Raw genomic sequence first — 25,687 nt, 5'->3', positions numbered from 1 at the left:
AGAGATGACTCCTTTTTCCTATTTGTCCATCGTTGGCCAGTTGATATCACCCATAGGTACAACACATGATATCTTATTCCCCCCAAACAAAGCGGTATCATTGAAAGAAGGTGTTTGCCAAACCAAGCCCGAATCCGCACTCATTTCAATCCCCTAAAACTCCTGGTATTATAACACACACACGCCAGCAATCACACTCTGCGAGGCGATCCCTCATCATCTACTCAACGGCGCATAATCTGCAGGATTATAAGCATAAGCCTGCCCATACGCCGGATACGCCTGCGGTCCCTTAACCCTATGCTGCTGTTGCTGCTGCTGCGCCGCCTCCACCGCCTTGCCATGCGCATCCCCGCGGTGCTCCTCCTGCGTCTCCGGATGCGTGGGCAACTCGGACGAGAACCCCTTGTGATCGAGCGCGGGGCTAGCGTACCCGCTACTCGCCTCGGACGACGCCATGCTCGTCGGCCGCGAGCTCTGTTGCGACGGGCTTGGTTGGCCCTGGGACCAGCGCCATGAGTTTGGGTCCGGTGAGAATTGCGATTGTTGCGACATGGAGTCGCGGTCACCGTTCTGTAGGCCAGGGGACGGCTGCGGGGGTTGCAGGTTGTTGGATGATTGCTGCGGGTGGTAGAAGTTTCCTGGGAGTTCGGCGATGAAGGATGTTTGAGGTGCGCTGTGCTGGGAGTAGAGCTCTGAGGGTTGGGTTTGGTGTGCGCCGTAGCTGCCCTGCGAGCCGGGGCGGAACTGTTGCATTGAAACCGGTCGTGGGACTTGGTAGGGTGTTGTGGGCGAATGCGATTCCGGTCTTGGGCTGCCCTCGGAGCGCTGGTTGAATAATGGGGAGTGCGCGCCGGACATGCCTGTGCTGGTGCGGTCGGCCGGGTTGATAGTCTTGAGCTTCCCGTCCGTAATCATGGCCTGCAACACGCCCGCGTCGAGCAGCTCCGCCTTCTTGATAATCCTTGAAACCATTTCCTTGCTTGCGGCCTTGAGCTGCGCCTTGACGAAGTTGACCATGGTGATGTTGCAGCGGATCTCGATATCCTCACGCAGATACAGCCCGTCCGCGGGTACACCGAGGCCGGACATGCCGATCTCGGGCGGCTGGGGCGGTTCGAAGCCGGGCTGGTTGCCGTCGATTTTGTACTTGATCCGGATGTCGATGTTCATCGGGGCGTAGGTGTGCGTCTGAAGGCCCCAAGGCATATCGTGGAAGCAGCCGTTGAAGCTGATCTTGCCAGACCCCATCTTGCCGATACCCGGGATGTACTGGATGCGCTCGGTGATTTCATACCATGTCGAGTAGTACTCGTCGGAGGCGGCATCGCGGGGCGCCTTGATGGGCTTGTGATCGAGAACGAGGGGGTTGAGGGTGATGACCTCGGAATGAGAGTGGAGGATGTCGATGGCGAGCTGGCGGGGGATGAAGCCCGGGATTGGAGTGACGGTCGTGTAGACCTCTTTCTTGCGAAGCATCTGTGCGGTGAGTTTGTCGTCGCTCTCTTGGGTATCTCGAAGTTGTCGCCGGTTCGGAGGCGCGATGCGATGATGATACTATGGATCGTGAGGATCAATGGTAGATGTTTGGTCGAAAAGCTGGCTTGCTTCTGTCAGACGGCCGGGGGGAACATGTGCCAAAAGAAAGCAGACGTAAAAGCTGACGACCCAAGCAACAAAAAGCTTCTTGGTGCTGACGGAGGTGCGCCGCGCGAAGGATGGTGGTCAAGAAGAAAGCCAAGCCATGGCAGCGCAAGACCTCAGCCCCCCGGGCCGGGACCCTTCCACTCGCTAGCTCCGAGTTGAGAATGGATATTCGAAAAACCATGACTTGGGGGTGCTTGGTGCGCGGTGCTTGGTGGGAAACGCAAAACCACATGCATGTTGGCTGGGATGTGCTTGGATGCGTGGGATGGTCTGGTGGGCGTCTCACGTCATCTGGGCGTTGGGGGGAGAGCCGGAGAGGGGCAGATGGGAGACCTCCAAGGGAGATGGGATCCACGGGTGCTGATGATCCGTCTCCGGCGCCACAGGTCATTGTGTTTTTGGGGGGGCATTTTAGGTGCCGTCCACGCCGTCCCATTGCTGAGACAGGGAATGTAGGCGGGCTCAATGAACTTTGGAAGCCTAAAGTTGGCACAGCCAGCGTTCTCAGGGAATCTCATAGAGGGAGAAGTCCGCTAAGCTCGAGCTAAGCGAGGCGAAGGATCACTAGAGCTGCCTTATTCATGCGTACTGACCAATGAGAGACGTCGAATGTGGTCCGGAGCGAATGACTTCCGCTGCCGACTTAGGTAAGCATTCTCCACGATCACTCACCTCTGATTCGCTGCCGTACCTCCTGCGTACCTCTCACCTCTCTCTATGTTTCTGGCGGACGGGACCTCCCCACCAGCTTTCTCCGCCCTCCGCTGTCGCCGTTCATCCGTCCTCTCACCCCTAGTTTCTAGCTGTCAGCATACACAGTACACCGTCAAACAAGAACGACAGGGTCTTCCGAGACATTCCCAAGAGCTGGTAGTGGCACAATGGCACCCAAGCTCCCCCTAGCTATCCACAGCCTTTCAGCTCTTTTTCCCGTTTGGCAGCTGGATACCACAACGTTGTCCCCTTGAAGCCATTCCCAGCTGGCAGCGACAAGAATTCAGCCCCTGATCTTCCACGATCTTCGCGTTTATCAGGAGTCTTTCAAGTCTTGGGGCGTCCCAGCTCAGGGTCTGAGACGGCGGCCATGTCCGCACACGACGGTAACGACCCAGCGAAATCGGGTCGTCTTCCTTCAGCGCCGTCGAAGCCACCTACCAACGCCAGGTTCCACCATCACGGCACCACTGACCGCCATCTTGAGTTTGGGCCGTTGAACTTTGGGACGGGCGGCGGGTGAGGCAGCGGGCGTTATCGCTGCGAACGAACGGCTGACGATTCTTGCTTTGTGCCATTTTCGATCTACAATGAGCTTGTCGATTTCTTCAGGAGCTTGGCTTCCTTGACGCGTCGCCGCCAGTCCAGGTTCTATGAATGTCTCACCTTCTGGACGCCGCTGACTACTGCATCTTGCAACGACGCTCGAGGCATAATCCTCCCGAACTGTCACCCAAATGGCCGTGCCGGAATAACTCACGATGAGCATCAAAATCTGACTTCTGTGTTGTACCCTATAGCAGATGATTCCTGATCGATGGTTCCCCGACCGCTTTCTGGGAGCATATCAGCGACAACGTTCGAGGCACACGGTCACATAAAACCATGCTTGGTCTCTCCTCTTTTCTCCCAAAAACATATTGCGAAGGGACAATAAAGTTCCGGATCGTCTCCTCAGTGGTATTTAGGCTTACCAAGAAGCGGCAAAGGATCGAGTCGACCTTGGTCATCGCCAAGCAGCGCTGCTGTTGAGGTCGCATCACAGCGGAGCAGCATTTGTCACCGAGCCAGCCCCTTTCGGGCAGCTGCATGCGACACCTTGTTCTACTGCACGAAGTATCCGTACGGGTATCCGTGCTGCAGTTGAGATTCGATATTTCTGGTGTCTCAATGCAACGCACCACATCTGCGCGTACGGAGCATCCTCACGGAGCACGGCAGTACTCAGTAGTACGACCTCCCTCTCTCGGCCGAAGATGCAGCCTTTCACCACCAAAGCTGCAGAAGCCGCCCACGGCGCCAAGCTCTTTCAGGTCCCCCAATGCCACATGGCCAGTGTCATGTCTCAGAGGGCTTTTGGGTATCCGTACGGTGTGGGTGGCTGACCTGCAAGTTCCACCGAGGTTATTGTTTCACGCCTCGTCCACCAATCTGCAGCGTCTGCAGTGTCCAACTGCAGAGTAACCTCGGGATATCGACATGTTTTACCGCGGGTGGATTGCAGAGACGATCTACCAGCGCGATTCAACCGACGGCAACATGAGTACCCGCGGTTATCATCTACTGCTCTAGTGCCTCTTGATTGAGTTGCAGGCACCCAGTACTTCAATCCTATGGCGTCGCCCTTACAGATCCTCATGCATTCACTGCAACTTCCTGTGAAGCTGAACCAAAAGAACGTCAGAGTTTCCATGGCTGTGCCGGTAAAATGGTTTTCCGGCCTGCGCCTTTGCCATACAGCCGAACATGGGACGAACAGGATTGGAAGGACATTGTCACATTGACTTTTGATGATCACCAACACTGGACGAACGTTCAGCCTAGGAGCACCATCTCCGTTCAGATGCTGATTCTCGTGGTGGCCTCTTGTCCTCTTCAAATTCGAACGTTTGATCTGCCGAACGTTGAGACCACACCTTGTGATCATCGAAGGGCTGAAAAGGAGCCTCTTTGAGTCTTAGACGCAAATATCTAAAACTAAGTTTGACCGGTGGGATAGTAGCCTATCCCGACCTGACGGATTGCCAGCCCTTTCGCTTCGAAGTTTCCACGTAACCAACACCAATAAGGGCGATTGGCATAACACTAACTTCAACCCTTGACTCGCTCGAGGGCGCAAACGGCTCCCGTTCCGAATCTCTTTCCACAGAGCGACTCTGGTGCGGAAGGCTCGGTTTCTCGGAGAGCAAGGTCTTTCTTGAGGTGTGCTAGAGGCTCCGCATACGTTGCAGCATTGTGATGAATCTACAACTCTACATACGCGTACGCTGGCAGTTCCCGCTAGCATATCAACCTCACTTGCCGATCCCAGTTGCCGAAGACAAATTGCCCTAGCTTTCTTGGCACTGTTGACACCCCTCGAGATTGCAACTCAATAGGCCTCATTGGCTCTTCCGAACCACTCAAGCTGGGGTCTTAACCTGGGCACGTGGAGCCTCCGACAAGCCAAAGTGGATGTTTTCCCCAGGATTGCGGGGGCGGGCAGGGCGGAGAACCTGGGGGAATCGTCTCCAGGCGAAGTCATTTGGAGATCGAGACTCAGCAGGCAAATATTACTCGAGAATGAATGAGTTTTCAGGATATTCGTCTGTTTCCTGTCCGTGGTGTTCTCGTTGAGCTTCCAAGGCTATCACGTTGATGCTATCATAGCAGCGCTGATCTCCCGCGTAGACGCTGCAATGGTCGTGTCCCGGCATCTTTGATACAACCCAGTCCACAATTGGAGGAGAAAGTGACAATCTTCTCAGGAAACGATGCGGCCGATACAACCTCGATGATGGCGTATCCCTACCCCGCAGGCATTCCCACTTTGATGGAGCCCTAAACATGGAGGGTGCGGCAACGCCAAAGATGCAGCTCTGGTCCCCAATAGAGTGGTGCCCGGTAAATGCTTGGGATGCTTGGGGGTTGAGCTAGGGACATGGGTACGGCATTTTAACCAGGGTGTATTTATTGCCAACGATGTATGAGGTACCGCTGGATTTAAATAGACGACCACGATCCTCTCCTCAGTCTGGGTTGAGAATTCATTATTCGAGTATCCAGTCTGACTTTGACGACTGTAAGCCAGTATCTCAGAACGTACTCTGAGTTTCAACCGGAAAGCTTGGAATAATCGCTTTGAGGCTTCGTTACTTCGTCAACTCTCGAGTTGCAGAAGCCATTATCCGAACTATCCAACATCCCAACCTTCGCCATGTCTTCCACGGAGAAGGAGGTCCCCAAGGGCGCTCACGTCGAGGGCACCGAGGACCATGCCATCGGTCCTGCTCCTGTACATGATAGTATCCATAACGCAGCTGGTAGGGGCCAGCTTGCCACCGACAAGTGAGTAGCTTCACATTCACTCTCAGTGCCGCCGTCCACAGGACTGATCACGACTCGACAGATATGGACATTCTCTCGTCGAGTTCGACCCCGTAGCAGTACGAAAGCTGCGATGGAAGCTCGATTTGCACACCATTCCCACTGTCGCATTGTTGTATCTCTTCTGCTTCATCGACCGTGCCAACATTGGTAAGTGATATCATCAAACCCCATCTTACAGTTTCCCAGAGCCTTCGGATTTATTGACACCCCGTCCGCAGGTAACGCAAGAATAGCCGGCCTCGACAAGGACCTCGAACTCAAAGGCTACGACTACAACATGATCCTCTCCGTCTTCTATATCTCCTACATTCTCTTCGAGATCCCCGCTACAATCGCCTGCAAAGCAATGGGCCCCGGCTGGTTCCTCCCCATCACCACCCTTCTGTTCGGCATCGTCTCCATCTGCACTGCCTTCGTCCAGGACCGCGCCGCCATCTGCGGCGTCCGCTTCCTCCTCGGCATCTTCGAAGCCGGCATGCTCCCCGGCATCGCCTACTACCTCTCCAGATGGTACCAGCGCGCCGAGCTGACGTTCCGCCTATCCCTCTACATGGTCATGGCACCCCTCGCGGGAGCCTTCGGCGGCCTTCTCGCCTCCGCGATCCTTACGCTCGACTCGTTTGGCAGTCTGCACCGCTGGCGCATGATCTTCGCCATCGAGGGCATTGTCACCGTCGTGCTGGCCATCATTTCCTTCTGGACCCTGACCGATAGGCCCGAGACGGCAAAGTGGTTGACGCAGGAGGAGAAGGACCTCTGCGTCGCCCGCGTGAAATCGGAACGCGTCGGTGCCACAGAAGTAATTGACAAGATTGACAAGACGAAACTCAAGCGCGGCATGCTCAACCCCGTCACCCTCGAGATCGCCATCATCTTCTTCTTCAACAACATCACCGTGCAGGGCCTGGCGTTCTTCCTCCCTACCATTGTGAGCAACATCTACCCGACCTTTTCGACGGTCCAGAAGCAGCTGTATAGCGTGCCGCCCTACGTTGTTGGCGCGTTCTTCACGGTTGCGTTCCCGGGTTTGAGTTGGTACCTTGATAGAAGACAAGTTCTCATTGCCATGAGCGCGCCGATGGTCATGGCGGGATACATCATGTTCCTCGCGTCCAAAGTGGCTCGCGTACGCTACGGGGCGACGTTCCTCATTGCCAGCTCGGCCATGGTTATGGGTCCCATGTCCAACGCCCACATCAGCGCCAACGTGGTCAGTGATACAGCGCGAAGCAGCGCCATCGGTCTCAACGTAAGTTTACAGCCTTTTCCTTCTTCATCCCATTCTACCAGTCATCATGAAGATACCGGAAGCTAACACTGAGAAATGCAGGTCATGTTCGGCAACGTCGGCGGTCTCGTCTCAACATGGTCCTACCTCTCCTGGGACGCGCCCGACTTCCACATTGGCAACGGTCTTAACCTCGGCGCGGCGAGCATGATTCTGATCGTGGCTACCTCGGCGTGGTTCTGGATGAAGTGGGATAACAAGCGCCGCGACGATCGTAGCATCGAGGAGGAGCTTGCTGGGTACACGGAGCAGGAGGTTCGGGATCTGGATTGGAAGCACCCTGCTTTCCGGTGGAGGACCTAGATTTCTTCGATGCGATGGGATAGGAGTCCCGCTTGTCGAGATGAATAGGGTATGGCTTGATTACTCCGCGGCTGGATATGTATCCGTAGAGGGAAGTCAGCTTTTGAAATGCTACATGAGTCATGATGATGAAAGGATTATTGCGCTTTGCTATGGCAATGTGACCAAGTAGCCTTAGCTTCTCCCTCCCCTTCAGCTTGTTGTCTTGACTTCCGAGCCTATAATCGTAGTTCTGAGAGACAGCTTGGGGTTTAGATTATGATACGGCGAGATTGTTGGCCGATGGATTCTGCTCTTGTCCAGCTCTAGTCTTTGAGTTCTTGACTTCCTTACCCGTATCCTGATCATCGAGAAAATTTGCTTTACCACCTGACCGAATGCTACCCTTCCGACGTGTGTACCAACGAAACCAATTTGAGATGGTTTGGCGTTGAGACTAGGTATACTTGGCATTCCTTTGTACACAAGGACGACTGTAGGTGATTGCGTGAGGAAAAACGACCAAAGCAAAACGCAGAAAATGCAAAAACAACGATGAGACGACCGATCGAGGAATCGAACTTGGATCCCGTAATGAAGAGGAGACTTCACTGCCTAATCATGGCCTCTGCAGCCCGATTAACCCCTCGACCATGCGGCCCAGGTACTTGTTGTTACGATCTGATGATGATTCATCGGTTATGAAGCCTCGCAGGCGGTCGCCAGGGGCCTAATGCCCGAGCGAGTATTGAAGTGCCACACACACACACACACACACACACACACACACACACACACACACACACAGAGGCACTACAAGTAGCTCGAAGTGCAACTTTAGGTCTTCAACAGGTTAAAGCGGTATGAGATAGGTGATGAGTAGCACCTTGGTAGCGAGTTGATCGGAACGAACTCCACGTTATAAGGAATTGGCCACGTGAAACACATGAGTAGGATGAATCACATCGACTCGCCATAGTAGATCAGTTGCCTAAGCTCATGCGTAACATAGTGTAACGCAAGATCGTGAACTAAGGTTTGATATGCCAGATTAAGCACCTTCCGCACAAACATATAGCCATGGTCAACGGCTCAAAGCATCCCATCGGTTGCTGAAGATACATACGCTCCTAGGTCTCTCTTTAGCGGCGTCATAATTGACGCTGCCCATTGGTGCCCGTATTACTATTCTAGTTGCCCTGAGACGACGTCTGGTCTTGCACAAGTACATAAGTACTACATATTTGTGCTCCCTTGAGGGTCCCTGATCTAAAGGAATCAAGTCATTTTCAAAGACATATATGCCTTCCGCTTACTTCAATGCTAAATACTATCTCTCAACTTGCTTTCGACCTCACTGTAATTGCAGAAAATAAGTCAAAGAGGCTGCTAAACGTGTACTTTCACCCAAGCTGATTACTCACATCTACTCACTGCCGGCATTCAGCACATAGTTGGAGACCAGGGCTTGAATTCAACAAACCATACGCAATTCTCTGCCTAATCCGAGAGTCTTCGCTGCTTATAAATAGGCTATTCAAACCCTCTGTCTGTTGAATGCTTCCAAGGAAGACGTTCTTCAATCTTGTGCAGTCCTCACGTGTCGCGTGAATTATCATCTCATCATGCTGCTTTGCTAGATAGCTTTATCCGGCATCACTTTCGTTACGAGGTGTATTGTAAATGTCATGAGTGGGCGATCATGTGAAAAAAAGACATTGGTTGTTCCACACTCAAATGAGCCGCACAGTGATTCGGCCGTTGATCGCAACGATGGAATCCCAAGGTGTCCGGTCCTCATCAACTCATCAATCAGGAGCTTTCCAACCATAGGCTTGGGACTCTCAGGGTTCGCTTGACTTGCCAGGCTGTGGTCGACGCACCTCGCAGTCGAAATTGACTTTGACAGAAACGTCTACTCAACCGGCATTGAAATCAGGACCACCCGTCTATCTTACTTCAGCATCGAATGGGCGACGCGCGGGACAGGCCGGACCTTCGCCAGGCACACGTCCACAGCACGCACCAACGCAGACCAACTGGCTTCGATCAAACGATGAGATCCCTGTCCCTCATGGATTTGCGCCTGAGATACCCGAACTCCGAGCTCCCCGCTCCCCGCACCGCAGATGCACAGTCGCGGACCCGAAGGGGACCTGAGACTGGTAGCGATTGGCTTACATCCGGAACATCTTTCCTCTTCGCTTTATTGTCGGCTGACTTTTTGACGACCTTTTAGCCGTTGTTGATCTTATCTTGCGGCTGATTTGAACGCATTTTCCATCCCAAATATCGGAAAGTCTGTCAACTTACTTGTTCGGAATGTGGGCTGTTCTCATTAGTTGGTTGAATCCCAGGCGTGCGGTCGCACCGTTGCTGTAAGGTATGAAGAGAGAAATAAAGATGGATCTAGGACACGACTAGTTCAATCGATCTCTGACAGACTGAACTCTTCCCTTCGTGATGCTGAGGAATCCTAGCGTCAAGAGGGTATATCTCCCAGATCCCCTACGCTAACGCAGGGGAAATGCTCTACAACAGGGTCTTTAAGTTTGCCCCTAGCTACACGTTCAGGACATCTCATTCAGGCTGCCCTGTCGAGTCGCATTTGACAAAGCCCCCGCTGGCTGGCGAGACCTCAGGCAACTGGATACTTCACACTCGAGACACCACTCTTGAAGACAACCTTTCCCTTTATGCAATCTTCAGACGAAAGGGCTGGGAAAGTGGCCTGTTGCTACCCTCCCTCCTGATTCCTCTGCATAGCCGTCATAGGGTGCGGAATCCCCACAAGCTTGAGCTTATTGTCGGAGCTCGTCGCCTCGTTTTCCTCGCTTGTCACTTTCATTCATCCAGCGGGTGGCCAGTCTCGTAGAGTTTGGCAAACCTGGATATCACTCACAATTCGTTTGGGCTTCCGTCTTAGCATTGTTTACCCGCCCTGACTGTGAACAGTGCTTTCGTCTCACAGGCCTCAATCCGGTCGAGGTGGGCTCACTTAGGTATTCTGCTGTGCCATCGGTTGCAATGGTTCCGCCAGCGCTTTCACGTCAGCACAGCCCGGCCGAGTCAGGCATCACTTATGATGGGCTATAACGTAGCGCGAATGCCACCTCTAGAATCACGCGCGCTTACACTTGTCGCGTCTTTCTGTCATGCTGTTTCGTACCCGTGTCTCTGGTTCGACCGCTTGCAACTAGCTTGGCAATCGGGATCGGCCTGTTGCCAAGATGCGCCGAGAAAACTGTTCGCGCATCATGCTGGGCACGCAAATCCTGGGCACTTGAAGACATCATGGTTTCATTGGCGTGCGAAGGAACATAATATTCACTCTTTTAAGGAATACTTGACATATCTAAGCGATGCCCGTGTCAAGATGGCGTGGTGGAACATGATGCACCAAGCAGAGCGTATATCCTGATCGGACAACCCCCGAATTGAAGATATTCTGCTCAATCATAGCGTGGAATGTATGTTAGTTAGCGTCCCTGGAAACAGGAGCGAACCTCACAAGAGCCCATGATGGCGCGCAGAAGATCCAGAGAACGGGCTTCATCCCGCAAACCCGACGGCGTAGGGGCATCTTGAACGGGGGCCAAATGAATGGGATAAGCCACGCGAAGGTTTGCTGAAATCCGAGGAAACGTTTTCCCATGCGTCCCGTGTGGGAGGCCGAGGAGAAGTTGCGAGGTGGGCGCGAATCGGAGGGGGCAACAACCGAATTCCAAGGCCCGCTAGAGTGCTTCACAAGTCGCTCTGAGCACACATGTTAGGCAACTGAGCGAGGGGACTATACTTGGCACTAACACGGCCTGTGACAATGGCTGGCCTTTTTCAGTTGTCCGTGTGCTGTAGAAGCTGGACCAAGTAAACCAGGATGCGAACCCCATTGTCTTATCTTTTCGAGTGCGAAAGAGACAGGGAGCGCTGCACGAAACGAATTAGACCGCCGACCTGCAGTTCTTGAGGACGGGTGTCTGAACTGCCATCCGTTCCTTTTTGGACAGGATGGTGTCACCATTTGGACATCCATTTGTGTGTAACATTTCTTAATGACGGGAGATGACTAACCCAAAGCTTAGCCTGTTGTAGCTGCGGACAAGTCCTTTAAGCTTCTCGGGAGCATGGCTGTTTTGAGTAAGGAGATTTTTGGGCAGAAGAAACGTCCATCAGACGAGTCATGGATGTAGCCATGTTGCAAGCCGGCACGAGTAACCATGTGGCCAAAGATGCCCCAAGAAGACGGTAGAAAAAGGGATCAAAAGACCAGGCGAGGCGGGAAAGGATGGCCACCATTTCCAAAGAGAGTTCGAGGTCCGAGACGTGAAGTTGTGACGTCTGGTAGGGTGCCGTCGGCGGCTCTGTTCAAGCAAACCATGGCCCCTCAACATGTTCGGACTCCCTTCTCTGCCCTACTGAGTCGCGGCCAGGGGAAGGGGGAAGGAATGAGCTGCCGACAGGGAGAACCCGAAGACGTGATTCGTGGGCTGTGTGGCTACTCTGATACCCTGCACCTCAATGCATCGTCTGTGCAGATGGACAATCAGGGAAATCCTTTCTTCGTCCCAACGTTATCAAGGTTCGAAACAAGCAGCACAGCGACTCGGCGACCGCCCCAAAACACTCTAGAAAGTCTATCATCCGGAAGTTTCAACCTCCATTGCTGGCCCGCCTTCGTACTTCCTGTTGGACAGCCCCCAGGGGGGCGGCCTCATCTCATGATTTTCCTTCGTGAAGTTGAGGCCGGCTTAGATAGTGTGCGTCTCGCCGTTTAGACTTATAAGACCAGATGCCCGCCCGGCCTTTTCTCAAGTTATTTCTTGCCTCTGCACTGGATCTGGATTCGGACAATAGGACAACATCGTCAACTGCAGCAAACGGTCATTACTCGCCCTCGGACAGGCTCCACCAACTTTAATTCAACTATATACAATCTTTATCGAATAATCGTAAATCACCACCAACCGTCACAATGAAGGCCTACGCTGTTGTCCTGTCCCTCGCCACCCTGGCCGTTGCCCAGATGAACGGAGGAGCCGCCCCCGTTCCCCCTCCCGCCCCGGCGGCCGGAGACACCCCCGCTTGCGCCGAGGCGAAGATTCTGGCTGGTGGCATCGCCTTGAACATCGAGGTCCAGCAACAGGAGGTCAACGGTGTCAACGCCGTTATGCAGGCTCTTCAGGCCAACCCTCCCAACCCCCAGCAGTTCCAGACCGCCAAGTCCAACCTCCTGTCTTTCGTCAGCGACGGTATCCAGGTCAGACAGGCCAACCAGCTTATCGCTCCTTCTGGCAATATGGCCACCCAGGGACTCGCTGTTGTAAGTGACTGGAACCCCTTTAAACCTATGAATACCCGTATTAACCTGAAGCCAAGGTCGCCAACGCCCAGCTCTCTGAGTTGCAAAAGGTTGCTGGTCTTACCGGCAACCCCGCACAAGATATGCCCGTCGTCCAGTCACTTATGATGGATTTCTCTGGTGGTATCAAGAAGAACATGGAGAACCAGCAAATGGTATGTACTTTCAATCTCACACAGTTTTGAATAATTACGCTGACCCACTACTTCAGGCCGTACAAGGCGCTTGCTAGAGAACTCCATTCCAATTGGTCGATGTATTGGGAAGCGATGGTGCACGGGAGACGACTTATGGGCAACGGCGTTTAGCGGCTTTGTCCAAATTACTTTTTAATCATTCAAATCATGGGAGCTGGGCGGTTGGGGCTTGGGCGATGTTGATCCTCGCCAGGCCTTCATTCGGAACGAGTTTGCCTCTTACTAGGTGTACTTGAATACCAGTCATCCGACAACTTTCTTAGTTGCACATCTTTCAGCCGGTTCCAGGCCGCTGTTTCTCTTTGAATAAGACCACTTGCTGATGGGCATGGATAACATGTCTCACAATGCTTGATTGTGATTGAGTCGCCGCAACTGCGCGATCATGCGAATCTCCAACGATATCATCTGGTTTGAATACTACCGGTATTGCATCGAAATTTGACCTTTTGGATGTTGGAACAATGATAAATTCAGCGTACATTATGATGGCGGTAGTATCCTTTCCAGTGCAGGGAAGGAAAAACAGAATGCAGAACCCATAAACAACGCAGACTGTCACTTACATAATTACTAAACCAATTATTACTACCCGCACAGGTTGTTTTTCTAATGAGTCAAGGTTCCACGGGCCCCATGACTTGAGGCAATAGAGCCTACAGAAATCTGTCCTTCAGACAGGTCTCCATCGCTTTGAAGCCGACGTCTCTCCTGCTCGTCCATTCTCATCGTAGGATACAGTGACTACGTCGGTACGGACAATCCTTCCATCCTCAGGCTGACTAGAATGACTGCCAATAGACGTAGCTGTTTGAGCTCGCGATCTACCTTCTCCGAAAACGATGTTCTCTTGACTTTCCCCTTCAACAATGGTGAATCCGAGATCATCTCTGGGCTTTGGTTTCGCCTTGCGTTGGCCTAGCTCATATTCGTAGTTTCCGTACACGCGTGATGGCCGATAATTACTCGGTGCTGATCCCGTGTTATTGTCGGAGGATTTTGCCGTTGGCCTGGATGCTCTTGCGGACGAGAAGGGATTGCGTTTGAGGATCAGCTCTAGGAGCGGATGCAAGACAGGGATGGAGCTTGCTATTATGATGGTGCTGCCTTCGATCCTGTAAACTCTAGTTAGAAGGGTTTGATCACCGCCACGGGCTGCGACTCTGCACAGCCGAGACGCCGACTGCGACTTACACTGTCCAAACTACTAGGTCAGGTGTCTCATCTATTGGAAAGGAGGAACTTCAGTTAGCAAAATGGTACCCTGGACATCTGAATGGTGGGTACAGGTCTTACACGAGTAGTCTTCACTCGCGAGCAAAGGGAGGCGTGTCGTCTTATAGATGGCGACAATGCCTGAACTGTGGCAGGATATCGTCAATCAGAAGTTAAGAGTGAACGGTTACCGGTTGACATTGCTTACATTGCGCCAATGCCAAGAGCGCTGGACAGTGCAATCTTTTTCTTAATCGGCATTTGAAGTCGGTATAGAATGATGGACGGGTACACGGCTAGGTAGACATCAACGAAGGCCGAAAATGCTGTACTTCTAGTCAGTTCGAGAGCAATTATGCCATCACTAACGACTTACTGCCTGCATAAATCGAGAAGTTGATCAGAATGTCCGGACTGAAACAGGTCCCCTGGATGGAAAAGTCCCACAATGAGCTTGCTGGTGTGCATCGCCCTATCAGAAGTCCAACTGTCACGAAAAGTGTCAACTGGCACCATATCCCCATCCACCACAGGAACCACTTATGGTATACGCCAGGGTTCATTAGTCGTGTCAAAAGTGATACTACTGCCAGCTTAGGTAGGCCGAAAGACATGATGCCGGGGCATTGGGCGGCAGTCGTCCACAACATGCCATCTTGTTGTTGCTCCAGAGTGAGCAGCTCTAGGTGTTTGCCAATACCAGAGTATACTGCAAGTGTCGAGAGCGAAGTGGAAATGTAGCCGCACACCTGCTATTGTCAGGAAACGTCCCAAACGGCGGTGTGAAGAGAATTATAGAATATACCAGCCCTGCGATGACAAAATAATCATCGCTGTGGAATTTTCTCATGATCTTCCACCTGACTACTACTCTGCCAAGGACAAATAATGTGCTCAGAGCGGTGAAGATCCAGCAAACTGTAATGATTCCCGGGCCTTTGTCCTGGGCCTTCCAAGCCTCGGAACCCTTTTCTGGACTCGACATGGTAGGTTGTATTCCAGCAGTGTGCGGTGAAGATGTCGGCGCATACTAGATAAAGAACATTGAAAACGAGCACGAACCATGGAACACAAGGGTGTCTCAAATATTTGGAAAGAAGATTGCGGGATTGCTTCAGTTTTACACGAGGAACTTCCTACGGTGGCGTATCTAGAGCCTAGCTGCGAGAACAGCTCCTATTCCCCCTTGCAATGGATTGATTTACTCTCCGCGTCACATCGCAAACATGATAGAACTTGAAGGGCCACTAAACACCAGTTCCAGATCTAAGAGGAAGGAACGGATGTTGATTGCCGCATAGTCTTGCAAGGGACGACTTAAGGGTATTTGAATTGCGAATGAAAGGGAATGGTGTTGGATGATGACCGGCGATTGGACAGAATATCCAGCCCCTGCTTTATATGCCTTCAGTTTCCATGCTTCACATTCATCTTCATTGTTGAATGTAGTCTGCTAGTCCATATTCGGCCGGGTCATCAGCCCGAGCAAACCAACGCGATTGGCAAACTGCCTGAAAAGATCAAGTGCATGCCATAAAGGATTTTGGCAGGGGTAGATGGCAAACATTATGGATGTCCAAATCAACCCTTTCAAATCGCCAAACATGCGAACATTTCACTCGGTTTGTCAAAGAATAACCTCAAACCCTGTACATATTTGCTAACCAAGCATCGGGGTGAGTTCTGGTGGCAACCTGTTCCTGGGTAAACAGGGGCCAAGACAGAAGTGTTGGTAAGGGCACATTAGTGGAAGAGCTCATGTCTTTACCGACTACTCGGAGTATGGGAATTCATGATTCCCAGTAGTAGCTTCTAGCTAATAGTTTCATCTCGAAAAGCCCGAAATTACATTCTAAGACCATCCTAACTACGTCCAGGAGGACCCAAGCTACATCAGAGGTGTTCCAGTACGCAGCTGGCTCGGAGAAAATATCCCATGCAGAAGCCGTGAGAATGAAATGAATAGATAAGGAGAAGTAAATCATATTGGATAATGCCGCAAATTGATTTTTTCTTCCCATAGATACATTATGTGTAGGGAAATGAGGAAGTAGAAGAAGGAACAGACGGACGATCCGAATGTGAGTCGAGTCGTATCTTGGACTGCAGGAACAGGCCCGCCCGTCGATGGAATTTGGCAACGATAGGCAGTATCTTGACCTGGATTGGCCTCATGCGCAACATAAACTGCCTGGCCCCTGACTGATCAAAAGCTGCAACCAAGATCGCTCAAAACCAACCGGATGCCCACCCCTGAGCCGATTCCCTTTATCCTCTCTACCACTATGCAGTGATATGAGAGCCGCTAAACTGCAACCAATGCATATTGGTGTCTTTCATTACCAGTATTGGAGGATGCTGCGTTGCTACTGGGCATGTTGGCCTAAACAAATGATGTATGTTTGCTTGCTCAAAGACCACGGGCCGGGTGCCCAGCTTACCCGACCCAACGGGATGTGTTCCCTCTCGGAATATTACGTGGACTATGCAGGCACAGCGAACTTTTCTTCGAGTCAAAAAATCTTGTTCATACCACCTCAGTTGTAGTACAAAAACAAGTCTTTGTGCGGGGTTTCGTTGCTCTTGGATCTTCATTGGGCCCATCCTCGAGCTTGGTCCTTGAAAGCGTACAAGACGACAAGGACACTATTTAGACCATTTTGATTTGTGATATCTTCCATCTTTCTGAACTGATAGGATGAGTGAATTGGATGAGTCTGCAAGTCAATCAGCGGGCGTGTGACCCACCTCTAAAGGTTTATGGCGTGATTGCACTGATCGCTTGGATTCAAAAAGAATTGAAGTATATGCCGTCAGCAATCAGCTTCACAGGTTGCGAAATTATGATGACTTTACCAACGCGCAGAGGTTAAAGGATCAAGGCGCATAGATTCAATGATTGTTTCGTAGCATGTTAGAAAGATGTGAACGGGGTTTCGTCATAAACTTCGCCGCAGGCTTAAATGCCAACGTCGCTAGTCGAGAGATTTGCCCTACGGACTAGATTGCCGAGAAGATCAACTTCCATATACCGAGATTTTTGAGGTCTCATTTTGTTGAAATATCTCGATGTTATCAAGCATTGCTGCCTTACTTTATCCACGTCCTGACTGATGCTGGATGAAAGGCTTCGCACGTCGTGGTGGACATAACAACCATGTGTAGGGGAAGCGTGGGCAGCGCTTCTTAAGAACTTCACCGAGCACCTTGAAGTCAATGGAAACCATTCACATGCTGCGACATCATGAGCGCCCCAGGAGTATTCTCACACCTCAAGATAGCTAGTATCACTCATTCAATCGCATCGAGACCAGTATTCCAGATTCCACTAGGGACCAGGATGTCTTCCCCGTAAACTTGCCATGCGTCTCTCGATGATCGCCAACCCATAACTGATCAGACTCTCTCAAGATGTTGATGATTCACATTCTTCTACTCACCGAACTGGTGGAACTAGACATGCTCATGAGTCGTTGGTGAATGCCAAGATCACCAACTTTCGGACTTAAGAATAGAAACGCCGCTGGCAAAAGGGGACGTCGAACCCCACTTTTGCTGAAGAATCAATCCATCGGCGACCCCTCAAATCATGCTGTGTTTGTGCCGGAATCCACCTCGAAGATGCCGCACAAGAGGAGTAGAACAGGGTGCCTCACATGCCGGTAAGATCCCTTATCCTCCGACGATGGAATCTTGGTACTAAGTTCAATGACAGAGATGAGGGCTACAAATGCGACGAAGCAAAGCCTCATTGCGGCCGCTGTGTCCGCTTGGGCAAGACATGCAAGGGGTACGGGCTAAGAGTGAGATGGAAGTCAGCCGACGACCCCAAAGACGGCGGGAGAGTTACAAAGAAGAAAGGTCCAAAGTCCAAGGGCAGTATTGGACCTCGGAAGGTCACACCGCCTTCAAGCGATGAGCAGCCCGCCACGCCTAGCTCCAGCTCGATGACGGCGACGTCGACATCGAGCCCAGACAGTCTCATCCGGAATCCGTCATATCTATCGCCAGATGTCTCCCCAATGAACCGCTACTTGCTGCATCATTGGAATGGGTCACTAGCGAGTGTCATATCGATGGCATCCGGTGTGCAGAACCCGTTCCTCGTCCACCTCACGCCCATGATGCTCCGCTCCACAGCTCTGCTCTTCTCAATCTCCTCCATGGCGGCGGGCCACCTCGCCATCCTCCGGAATGACAGTAACCTCAAAACGCTATCTTCACGCCATATGCTCGTCGCCTTGTCATCCTTACGAGGTTCAATTCAGGCCGAGAATCCGGAGCTCTCGCTGGCCACCATCCTGATGCTCCAGATTTCGGACCGCCTCTTCAATACCGACAGCCAAATCGATCATCTGGCTGGAGCCAAAGCCGTCATCATGCACTCGGGAGGACCCGCGAACTGGAATACTTCGAGCGCCCGGTTTCTGCTCAGCCTCTGCTTCTACCACGACGTCATGTCATCCATTTCTCGCGCATCGAAGCCGCTGTTGAGCATGACGAATGTCGCGCCTCTGGAAGGCTTGCATAGTCTGGCCAAGCTTACTTCAGTCGTCTCCATCGTCAGTACGATCAGCAAGATGCAAGGGCAATCCGGCGAAGCGCACCAGCAGAGGGGTTACGTCATCAAAAGAAACCTATTGGAATTCAGCTTCTCTGAGGAAGGGGATCCTGATATTGAGCACACGATCCAAGCCTACAAACACGCAGCGATTGTGTACCTTTATCGAGTCTGGGACGACGGAGAATCGTCGACCAAGCCATACTACGCAGAGCAGTGCATCTACCACCTATTGAAAGTGCCTATCACATCATCCTTCGTCTCTGCTCATGCGTGGCCTCTATGGACTGGCGGCTGCGAATCTGTCGAGGCCCACCTACGTCAAATGGTTCTTGTCAGGATCAGGGAGATGTATCAAAATCGGCAACTGCCTTCCCTCCGACGCGTGCAAGAAGACATGGAAGAAGTGTGGCAGGTCAAGGATGCACAGAGGCTGCAATTTGGAACGGAAAATGTTGATTGCTGCAAGATGATTCTGCATACCCGTCATCGAGAGGCAGACTTGGTCTAGAATTGCCTACGACTAATTATGTGTTTCTTACCCCCTGGCTCAGAAACCCATGCGCCCCATACAATCACTTCCTCTTGGGTGTCGGTGAAGACTGTCCAAGCCCAAGACAAGAAGCAATCTTGAAGAAGACATCCGTGTTGTCGTACACACCCGCAAACGTCTCCTGGCAGGGCCCCATAGCGAAGACGGGCACATCAGTCAGGGAATGGACACCTGACGAAGATGACGTCGGGATGGTACCCGGAACGAAGAAACCATCCTCGCCATCTTCGGGGTTCGCAACGTATCCGTCCTCACCGCTCACCGTCACCCGACGGGGGCTCTCGTGCAGCTGGTAATTCTCATTCCGATCCGGGTTGGCACCGAACGCAGGCGCAATAGCGTACCGCGGGCTCCAATTGGACGGGAAGTTAGGACCAGTACCGTACTCGATACCGTCTGGCCGGGAAACGGTATACTGTGACAAGCCAGACCGCTCATAGATGCCAATCGCGTCGCGCTTCTTGCGGTCCGTGTCCTGTGCGGCGAGGTACTTCGTATCAGCGACGCCAAAGACGTCGAAGCCGTGACCGTGGTCGGCCGTCACTACGATGAGCGTGTTCTCGAGCTCCCCTGCCTCGCTGAGCTTCTTCACCGTCGCGCGGATCGTGTCGTCGAATTCGAGGAGGTCGCCCAGGGCTCTGTCGTAGTCTAGCGCGTGCATCTGCTTATCGATCGAGGCGCCCTCGGACATGAGGAAGAAGCCCGTGTCGTTGCTGCGCTCGAGGAGGATATCGACGGCCTTGAGAGTCATGTCTTTCAGGCCTGGGAGATCGAGCGGCGCGGAGCCGTCTCCGGAGGGGTGGGTCTTGAGTGCGGCGATGTTGTCTTTGAAGATCTTCCTGTCGAGCCAGACGGGCAGGTGGGAGGTGGAAAAGACGCCGAGGGCTGGGGAATCGATGGGTGCTTCGCGAAGAGACGTGGCGTTCCAGCTTACGGAGTAGCCTTGCTTGCGGAATTCTTCGTAGTAGTCCTTGCTCTCGTACGAGGTTGCCCCGGGGAGGAAAGTCGAGGCACCGCCGCCGAAGTAGACGTCTGGGCCGGGGTGGCTGCTCCAAGAGTAGTTCGTCATGCCATTGAGGGCTTGATCGATGAGAGAGCCGGCGTTGGATCGAGATCTGCTGTGACCGGTCAATGCTGCTGGAGTGGCATCGTCGAGAGCAGCAGTTGTCACGGCGCCCCAAGCGGATCCCTATGAGGTGTCAGCTACCAAAAGAGAATCCGGATGCGTGAAATACGGCTTACCCATACGCGAACTACCATCTCTACAATCGTCTCGACCTTGGGGTCGTCAAAGTCATCTGCCGATGAGTCGGAGTACACACTACAATACGATTAACACTTGGTTTCTTTCGCAAAGACCTTGGTTCATGAACTCACCCCATGGAGTCCGATGTGCCTTTATGGCCAGAGTATAGCGCGGACGCAGAGTTGGCGCTGTCAGTGATGAAGCTGTCGACGGAATGTGTCTACTCTCAGTTTAGCATTTGATCACGGTTCATCTCGCCTTTTTCCCTCCGCCAACGCAACTCACCATCTGGTGCCCCAAGATAGGGAACTGATCCATCTGCATCCTCGACTGATACTTACCATTCACGCTCTTGTGACCCAACAAGCGTGCAGCCGTAATCATGTTCGTCGTCATACCGTCCCCAATGAACAAAATCACATTCTTGGCCTTCTTCTCCTCAGCAAGAGGACGAACCAGCCACTCCGCCAGGGTCTTCTTCGTGCCGTTGTAATAGTTCAACTCAACCGTGTAGTTCCCCGGCTCGTACAGTGACAAGTGACGGTAAGCCTTGGACGCCACATTCACCACAGACTTATTCCCCGCATCCTGCGCAAACAGATCCTCATACCACGAGAACGTCCATGTCTCCAGCTCAGGCTCCTTCTCGATCCCAAAGAAATCGACGACAGACTTGCCCTCGGGCTCGCTATTGCTCGCAATCGTGAGGGTGAACTCCGGGTCCGGCACGCCGTCGTTGAAGGCCTCGGTCCCGTTAACCGGCGCGTGGATCTCGACGCGGATGTCAAAGTTTTGGCCGGGGAGGAAATGGGCTTGGTCGGGCGGGAAAACGCATCCGAGGTCTGGGCAGGCGCCGAGGCGTTGGAAGGTTTGGGCGAGGGTGGCCAAGGGCGCGGACGCCAAGAGGACCAGGGCGAGGGCGGAGGCGGACATCGTGGAATGCTACGGAGCACAGTCCACGAGGCAAAGGGCCAAGATCGAATGACACTTGGGGTGAAGGTTGGATTGGCAATGGAGGCACATCTTTACGGAGGGGCGGGAGTTGTGGTGATATACACGAGCCAAGACATCGTGGGTGGTCGTTTTAAACCTCCTCTTTCACGATCAAGCGTCTAACTCAACATAGAAGGTCCAAGTACTTGCCGCGTAAAGTTCTTCCCACATTCCCGGGGCCGGCATGGAAGGACTTTGGGGAAGGGAAGAGCGTCAGCGGGGAGCCCGGCTCACTCATCACATTCACAGCAGCAAGAAAACCGAACTTATCACGAGGATTGAGATCGGCGTTGTCCGAAGAAGTGCTGACCGACCTCCCACGAGGTGGGGGAAGCCAAGCATCGATGGCAGAAGTGTTCTTGGCTTGCAGCTTCACTGCTGCGTACCCCGCTTCATTGTCGATTTCCCCTCACAGGCTAACGATAAGCACGCGACCTGTTTCCTGGTCTGTCGGGGCCATTTGTGAGGGATTGGAGGTGATGTTGTAGAGTTGGCTGGTGTTGTTGGTGGTGAGTGGAGGTTGAACGCGCGGGGAATGTGATGCTTCCTTGCGCCGAGCTCGAAGATTCCCGGAATGGACTCTCGCAGGTAACAACGTTGGAGAAACGAATGCGGTGCAACTCATCCGCGCACGATGACATGTTGGGAAATACGTAACAATTGGGTAAATATGCCCGAAAGAATAAGATATAGCGAAGTAAGAAGCGAGAAGCCATGCTTTACTTTCAATTCTGTGCTCAAAGGGCCCATAACACACGTCGAAACTCAATTCCTGGCGTCCCACGTGCTCACAGCTTTGGGGAAAAACAACAGTCTCACAGGCTGATGGCTGGGAGACTTCACACAGCTGAAAACCTTGAAGTGCCAAGAAGGGGTTCTTCGCAGCGATAACGCTATGCCCTGATTCATGCTCAACGTCCGCGATGCCAAGAAGAGCGCCGTTTGCCAAGCCTCTGATATTTCTTATCCTGTGAATTCAACAAATAGCGCAATCAAAATTATTCGTTTTCCTTCCGTACGATGCGCAACCCGTAAGTTACCGAGGGAGCGGAACGTCCGGACTTGAGAGGTAAGCAAAGAATGTGATAGGACGGAAGGCCGCTCGATGCCAGGAGCACAATGACAAACGGCCTACTTGAACGTTGCAAATGTGTCTTCTGTGACAAACCCAACCATGGTCTTCAACCCAGTCCTCGCAGCATCCAAACAATCTCTCGCCAATGCCCCTTCGCCCAGTGCGGTGTAGGCCTCGGCCGACCATTTCAAAGCCCTTATGACCTCAAACGTCGTCACCGCCTGCGTGTCCTTATACATCCACAGCCTCCCCTCTCTCACCGGGTCGACGAAGCCAAAGTTGCGGAAAATCTCACTACTCCACTTGACGACCTTCTTCCATTGCTTCCTGGTGTGCCATACTTCCACGAGCCACATCGTCGGCCAGACGAGCATGAGGCGCGGTAATGCAAGGTCATCGTAGACCTCTTTCTCATGAAGACCAGAGAGCTTGTTTGCTAACTTCTCGACCTGTCGAATCATCGCGTCGGGGTAGAACTTGGTTGGACGCTTTCTCCTGATGAGGGCCTCGATCTCTGCAAGAACAGTATTCCTCTTCTGGTGCTGCTCCGTCGAGGACCCGGATTCACCGGCACAGAGGGCGCAGCTACAGACGAAACCCCAGCTGCGGCGGAATTGCGGCATTCGATGGAGGTACGCCGCCTTAGGAGGCAGGTAAATATGTGTAATCTCAGTGCCGGCAGGAATATCCACAGTAGCCGTGGCGATGAGCATGTCTCCGATGAAGGACCTGTTAGCATTGGGAAGGCACGCGTGGTTGGCATAGGCCGAATACACCCAGAGCCCGCGCGACATGCCCTGCTTCCACATGTTCCATTCTGAATTCGCGGCCTGCGCCGACACCTGGGCGCCACTGAAGCAATTCTTGCGGCGGATAGACTCGAGAAGGAAGACATCGATGACTGGTCTGCCGTCGACAAGTGTGCCTTCTTGGCCGGTGCGCTTGTAGGACCCTCCGTGGAGGTCTAGGACCTTCTTGTGAATTGTTGGGTTATCTGTGCACATCTCCACGAGCTGGGCGTATGCTGCAGCTGCGTTGTGTTCTGGATTGAATTCGTTAGGAACACTTGTTGCTCTCTCTGCGAATACCATCTCCCCGGCCTTGATGTTTTCTGTGGCGAAGAGGCCGCGCCCGTGGTGTGGTGAGTCTCTGACTTGGGTGCGTGACAAAAAGCTTGCTCTGTCGATGTGGATGTTCTTGGAAGTGACACTCGCTGTCATATCTGCGAGATTGTAGTTGCCTTTTTCTTCCTCGAGTCTTGCTTCGCATCTTTCGTATTCCTTCCGGATGTTGGCTGCCTCGGGTTTGAGTGCTAGAGCCGAGTCGAAGTGTAGCTTGCTCATCTGGAATTCCGTGAGTTGGTAAGCCGCCTTGCCCGCAATGAAATGCGACTTCCAGTCTGAGGATGCCCCTCTCGAGGAGAGAGCGTCTGATAGTGCGCCGTCATAACAATTAAGGGTAAGATTGATCCCCGCTCGTTTCAATAGAACATCAATCAGGAAGGAGGTGTCTTTCTCTGAGGCCAATTCTAGAGCCCTGGTGTAACTACAAAACTCGCATAAGCCCGTATTCAATTGGAAGAAAGGGTGGTTCATCTCACTTCGCCACTGCTAAAGGGAGATTCTTGGAGATAAAGGCTCGATCCCCAGCGGCCTTCCAGTCAGCGGCAGTCTCGAACTCTGGCACCGCCCTGAAAAGCTCTGGGATGAGCGCATCGTCTGGGCCTGGTCGAAGAAGCACAATATCTGAGGGGTGGTCAACACAAAGCATGAAGTCGTTGTCGCCGCTGAAACGATAATATGGTTCTTTCACGAGAACCATTGAGCCTTCCGGGATAGACTGCAAAATTGTAGAGTTGCCCTGATTGTAAAGAGCCATCTTATCAACGCTGCCATGTTGATCTTCGACGACGGTAATAGTCCCGGCTCCTGGGTAGGGCTGAACGATTGTCCTGAGGACGAGGTACTTTTCCTCGTGATGATTCTCTACCAAAAGCTCGTCAAGGCGCATCTGGACATGGGTAAGCGGATGCGATTCTGGCCGAATTGCCTCATGTCTGAGAGAACTACGTACCGGTGTGAGATCCGCCACAGACTTGACAGACGGCGGATATGACAGTGCCAACACGACCTTCTTTACCATTCGCGGCCCTGTTTGCTGCCCAGACTTTTGTTGCTGCTCAACATAGTTATTGTGCGTGCTGACGAGCACCTCTCTCGATGTGCGCGTTGGAGGAGGCTTTCCAGAGTGAGCCTCGGCCTTCTGCAAAAACTCCAGAGAGACATCGGGATCAACATCGGTGAGAATTTCTTCAACGCCAATTTGGAGGTTAAAATCGATGGTGTTGAGTGTTGGGTGCGTGGGTTTTGACGTATCGGTGTTGCCATCTACGTCCCCATTGTGCGTTTGTTCTAAGCCCATGGTAGATATAGACGAGTTTCAGAATACTGAGGGTTTGCCTGTTGAGCTAGGTAGACTACAATCCTTTTGAGGACCTTAGTAATTATTTCTTGAAGAGTCATAGGCTCATGACGTTTGAGAGAAGATATGCCGGATAAGAGCATGAGAAGGACAAGTCTGACTGAAACAGACCCTCATCAGTCTCGAATGCAGACAGAATCAGCCTTAAATGTATTGGTAGGAACCTAGATCCCAGGGGATACACTCACAAGCTGCTTTCTGATTTAGGTGTCATCTTGACGGGCTCCGTTGGTCTCTGTTACCAATTGGGCCCGACAATGCGGGAGCAAGCGCGATATGTCTTGGATACCGGACTCGATTCAGGCAAAGGCTTATTATGGCACCAATGACAGACGGCCCCATAGCGTCTGGACTCGGTTTGCAGTTCCGGATACGCATGGTTTTCGGAGGGTGTGAGTCCGCATTTTCCCCAACATCATGGGTACGAATGGATAAGCGAGCCCAGATCTCGTTTGGAACCGCCTGCACCCTATTGGTAGTCAATAAAGCAAGTCAGGCCTTTCATTGGTAAATGCCTCTTTGAGTGAGCCGCAATGCAGAAATCAACTGTGCCTTATTGCCTGACGGATCGTGCCCGGGGAACGAATCAATTACAGAGAAAATCTTTCATTCAATCCCTTGACCTATCGTTGAGGGAATCTAGACACAAACGACACGATCAGCTTGTACAGTTGCAACATATTGGCAGCCACGATTTTTCGGCTCCA

The 25,687-nt window shown here is 52.4% G+C and overlaps 9 protein-coding genes across 9 annotated transcripts; 5 read left to right on the top strand and 4 right to left on the bottom strand.

The window, feature by feature from the left end:
• Window positions 1-216: 216 nt before the first annotated feature.
• On the bottom strand, window positions 217-1,479 carry CTAM01_12207 (uncharacterized protein; the record flags this gene model as incomplete). The annotated part of the gene is made up of 1 exon (XM_060528214.1): window positions 217-1,479. The coding sequence occupies one exon, from the start codon at window positions 1,477-1,479 to the stop codon at window positions 217-219; it is 1,263 nt and encodes a 420-aa protein (XP_060377115.1).
• Window positions 1,480-3,617: 2,138 nt separating this feature from the next.
• Window positions 3,618-4,315, top strand: CTAM01_12206 (uncharacterized protein; the record flags this gene model as incomplete). The annotated part of the gene is made up of 2 exons (XM_060528213.1): window positions 3,618-3,738; window positions 3,993-4,315. The coding sequence occupies 2 exons, from the start codon at window positions 3,618-3,620 to the stop codon at window positions 4,313-4,315; spliced, it is 444 nt and encodes a 147-aa protein (XP_060377114.1).
• A 1,242-nt stretch (window positions 4,316-5,557) lies between these two features.
• Window positions 5,558-7,321, top strand: CTAM01_12205 (major facilitator superfamily transporter; the record flags this gene model as incomplete). The annotated part of the gene is made up of 4 exons (XM_060528212.1): window positions 5,558-5,688; window positions 5,750-5,877; window positions 5,949-6,979; window positions 7,061-7,321. The coding sequence occupies 4 exons, from the start codon at window positions 5,558-5,560 to the stop codon at window positions 7,319-7,321; spliced, it is 1,551 nt and encodes a 516-aa protein (XP_060377113.1).
• Window positions 7,322-9,622: 2,301 nt separating this feature from the next.
• Window positions 9,623-10,175, top strand: CTAM01_12204 (uncharacterized protein; the record flags this gene model as incomplete). The annotated part of the gene is made up of 2 exons (XM_060528211.1): window positions 9,623-9,678; window positions 9,842-10,175. 2 exons carry the CDS (start codon window positions 9,623-9,625, stop codon window positions 10,173-10,175), a joined length of 390 nt encoding a protein of 129 aa, XP_060377112.1.
• A 2,097-nt stretch (window positions 10,176-12,272) lies between these two features.
• CTAM01_12203 (uncharacterized protein) lies at window positions 12,273-12,891 on the top strand (the record flags this gene model as incomplete). The annotated part of the gene is made up of 3 exons (XM_060528210.1): window positions 12,273-12,620; window positions 12,677-12,814; window positions 12,871-12,891. The coding sequence occupies 3 exons, from the start codon at window positions 12,273-12,275 to the stop codon at window positions 12,889-12,891; spliced, it is 507 nt and encodes a 168-aa protein (XP_060377111.1).
• A 638-nt stretch (window positions 12,892-13,529) lies between these two features.
• Window positions 13,530-15,056, bottom strand: CTAM01_12202 (uncharacterized protein; the record flags this gene model as incomplete). The annotated part of the gene is made up of 6 exons (XM_060528209.1): window positions 13,530-13,971; window positions 14,051-14,081; window positions 14,153-14,217; window positions 14,280-14,397; window positions 14,448-14,820; window positions 14,877-15,056. The coding sequence occupies 6 exons, from the start codon at window positions 15,054-15,056 to the stop codon at window positions 13,530-13,532; spliced, it is 1,209 nt and encodes a 402-aa protein (XP_060377110.1).
• A 2,636-nt stretch (window positions 15,057-17,692) lies between these two features.
• CTAM01_12201 (uncharacterized protein) lies at window positions 17,693-19,143 on the top strand (the record flags this gene model as incomplete). The annotated part of the gene is made up of 2 exons (XM_060528208.1): window positions 17,693-17,733; window positions 17,787-19,143. 2 exons carry the CDS (start codon window positions 17,693-17,695, stop codon window positions 19,141-19,143), a joined length of 1,398 nt encoding a protein of 465 aa, XP_060377109.1.
• Window positions 19,144-19,207: 64 nt separating this feature from the next.
• CTAM01_12200 (alkaline phosphatase) lies at window positions 19,208-21,364 on the bottom strand (the record flags this gene model as incomplete). Its single annotated transcript, XM_060528207.1, has 4 exons — window positions 19,208-20,374; window positions 20,428-20,506; window positions 20,563-20,651; window positions 20,717-21,364. 4 exons carry the CDS (start codon window positions 21,362-21,364, stop codon window positions 19,208-19,210), a joined length of 1,983 nt encoding a protein of 660 aa, XP_060377108.1.
• Window positions 21,365-22,555: 1,191 nt separating this feature from the next.
• CTAM01_12199 (TPR domain-containing protein) lies at window positions 22,556-24,920 on the bottom strand (the record flags this gene model as incomplete). The annotated part of the gene is made up of 3 exons (XM_060528206.1): window positions 22,556-24,044; window positions 24,100-24,509; window positions 24,573-24,920. The coding sequence occupies 3 exons, from the start codon at window positions 24,918-24,920 to the stop codon at window positions 22,556-22,558; spliced, it is 2,247 nt and encodes a 748-aa protein (XP_060377107.1).
• Window positions 24,921-25,687: the final 767 nt, after the last annotated feature.

This window comes from Colletotrichum tamarilloi, assembly GCF_030869305.1.
Source record: "Colletotrichum tamarilloi strain Tom-12 chromosome Unknown Scaffold_73.1, whole genome shotgun sequence".
In the NCBI taxonomy this organism is placed as follows: domain Eukaryota; kingdom Fungi; phylum Ascomycota; class Sordariomycetes; order Glomerellales; family Glomerellaceae; genus Colletotrichum; species Colletotrichum tamarilloi.
The sequence above is the reverse complement of the archived record's forward strand: the minus strand, read 5'-3'. Positions and strand labels throughout refer to the sequence as shown.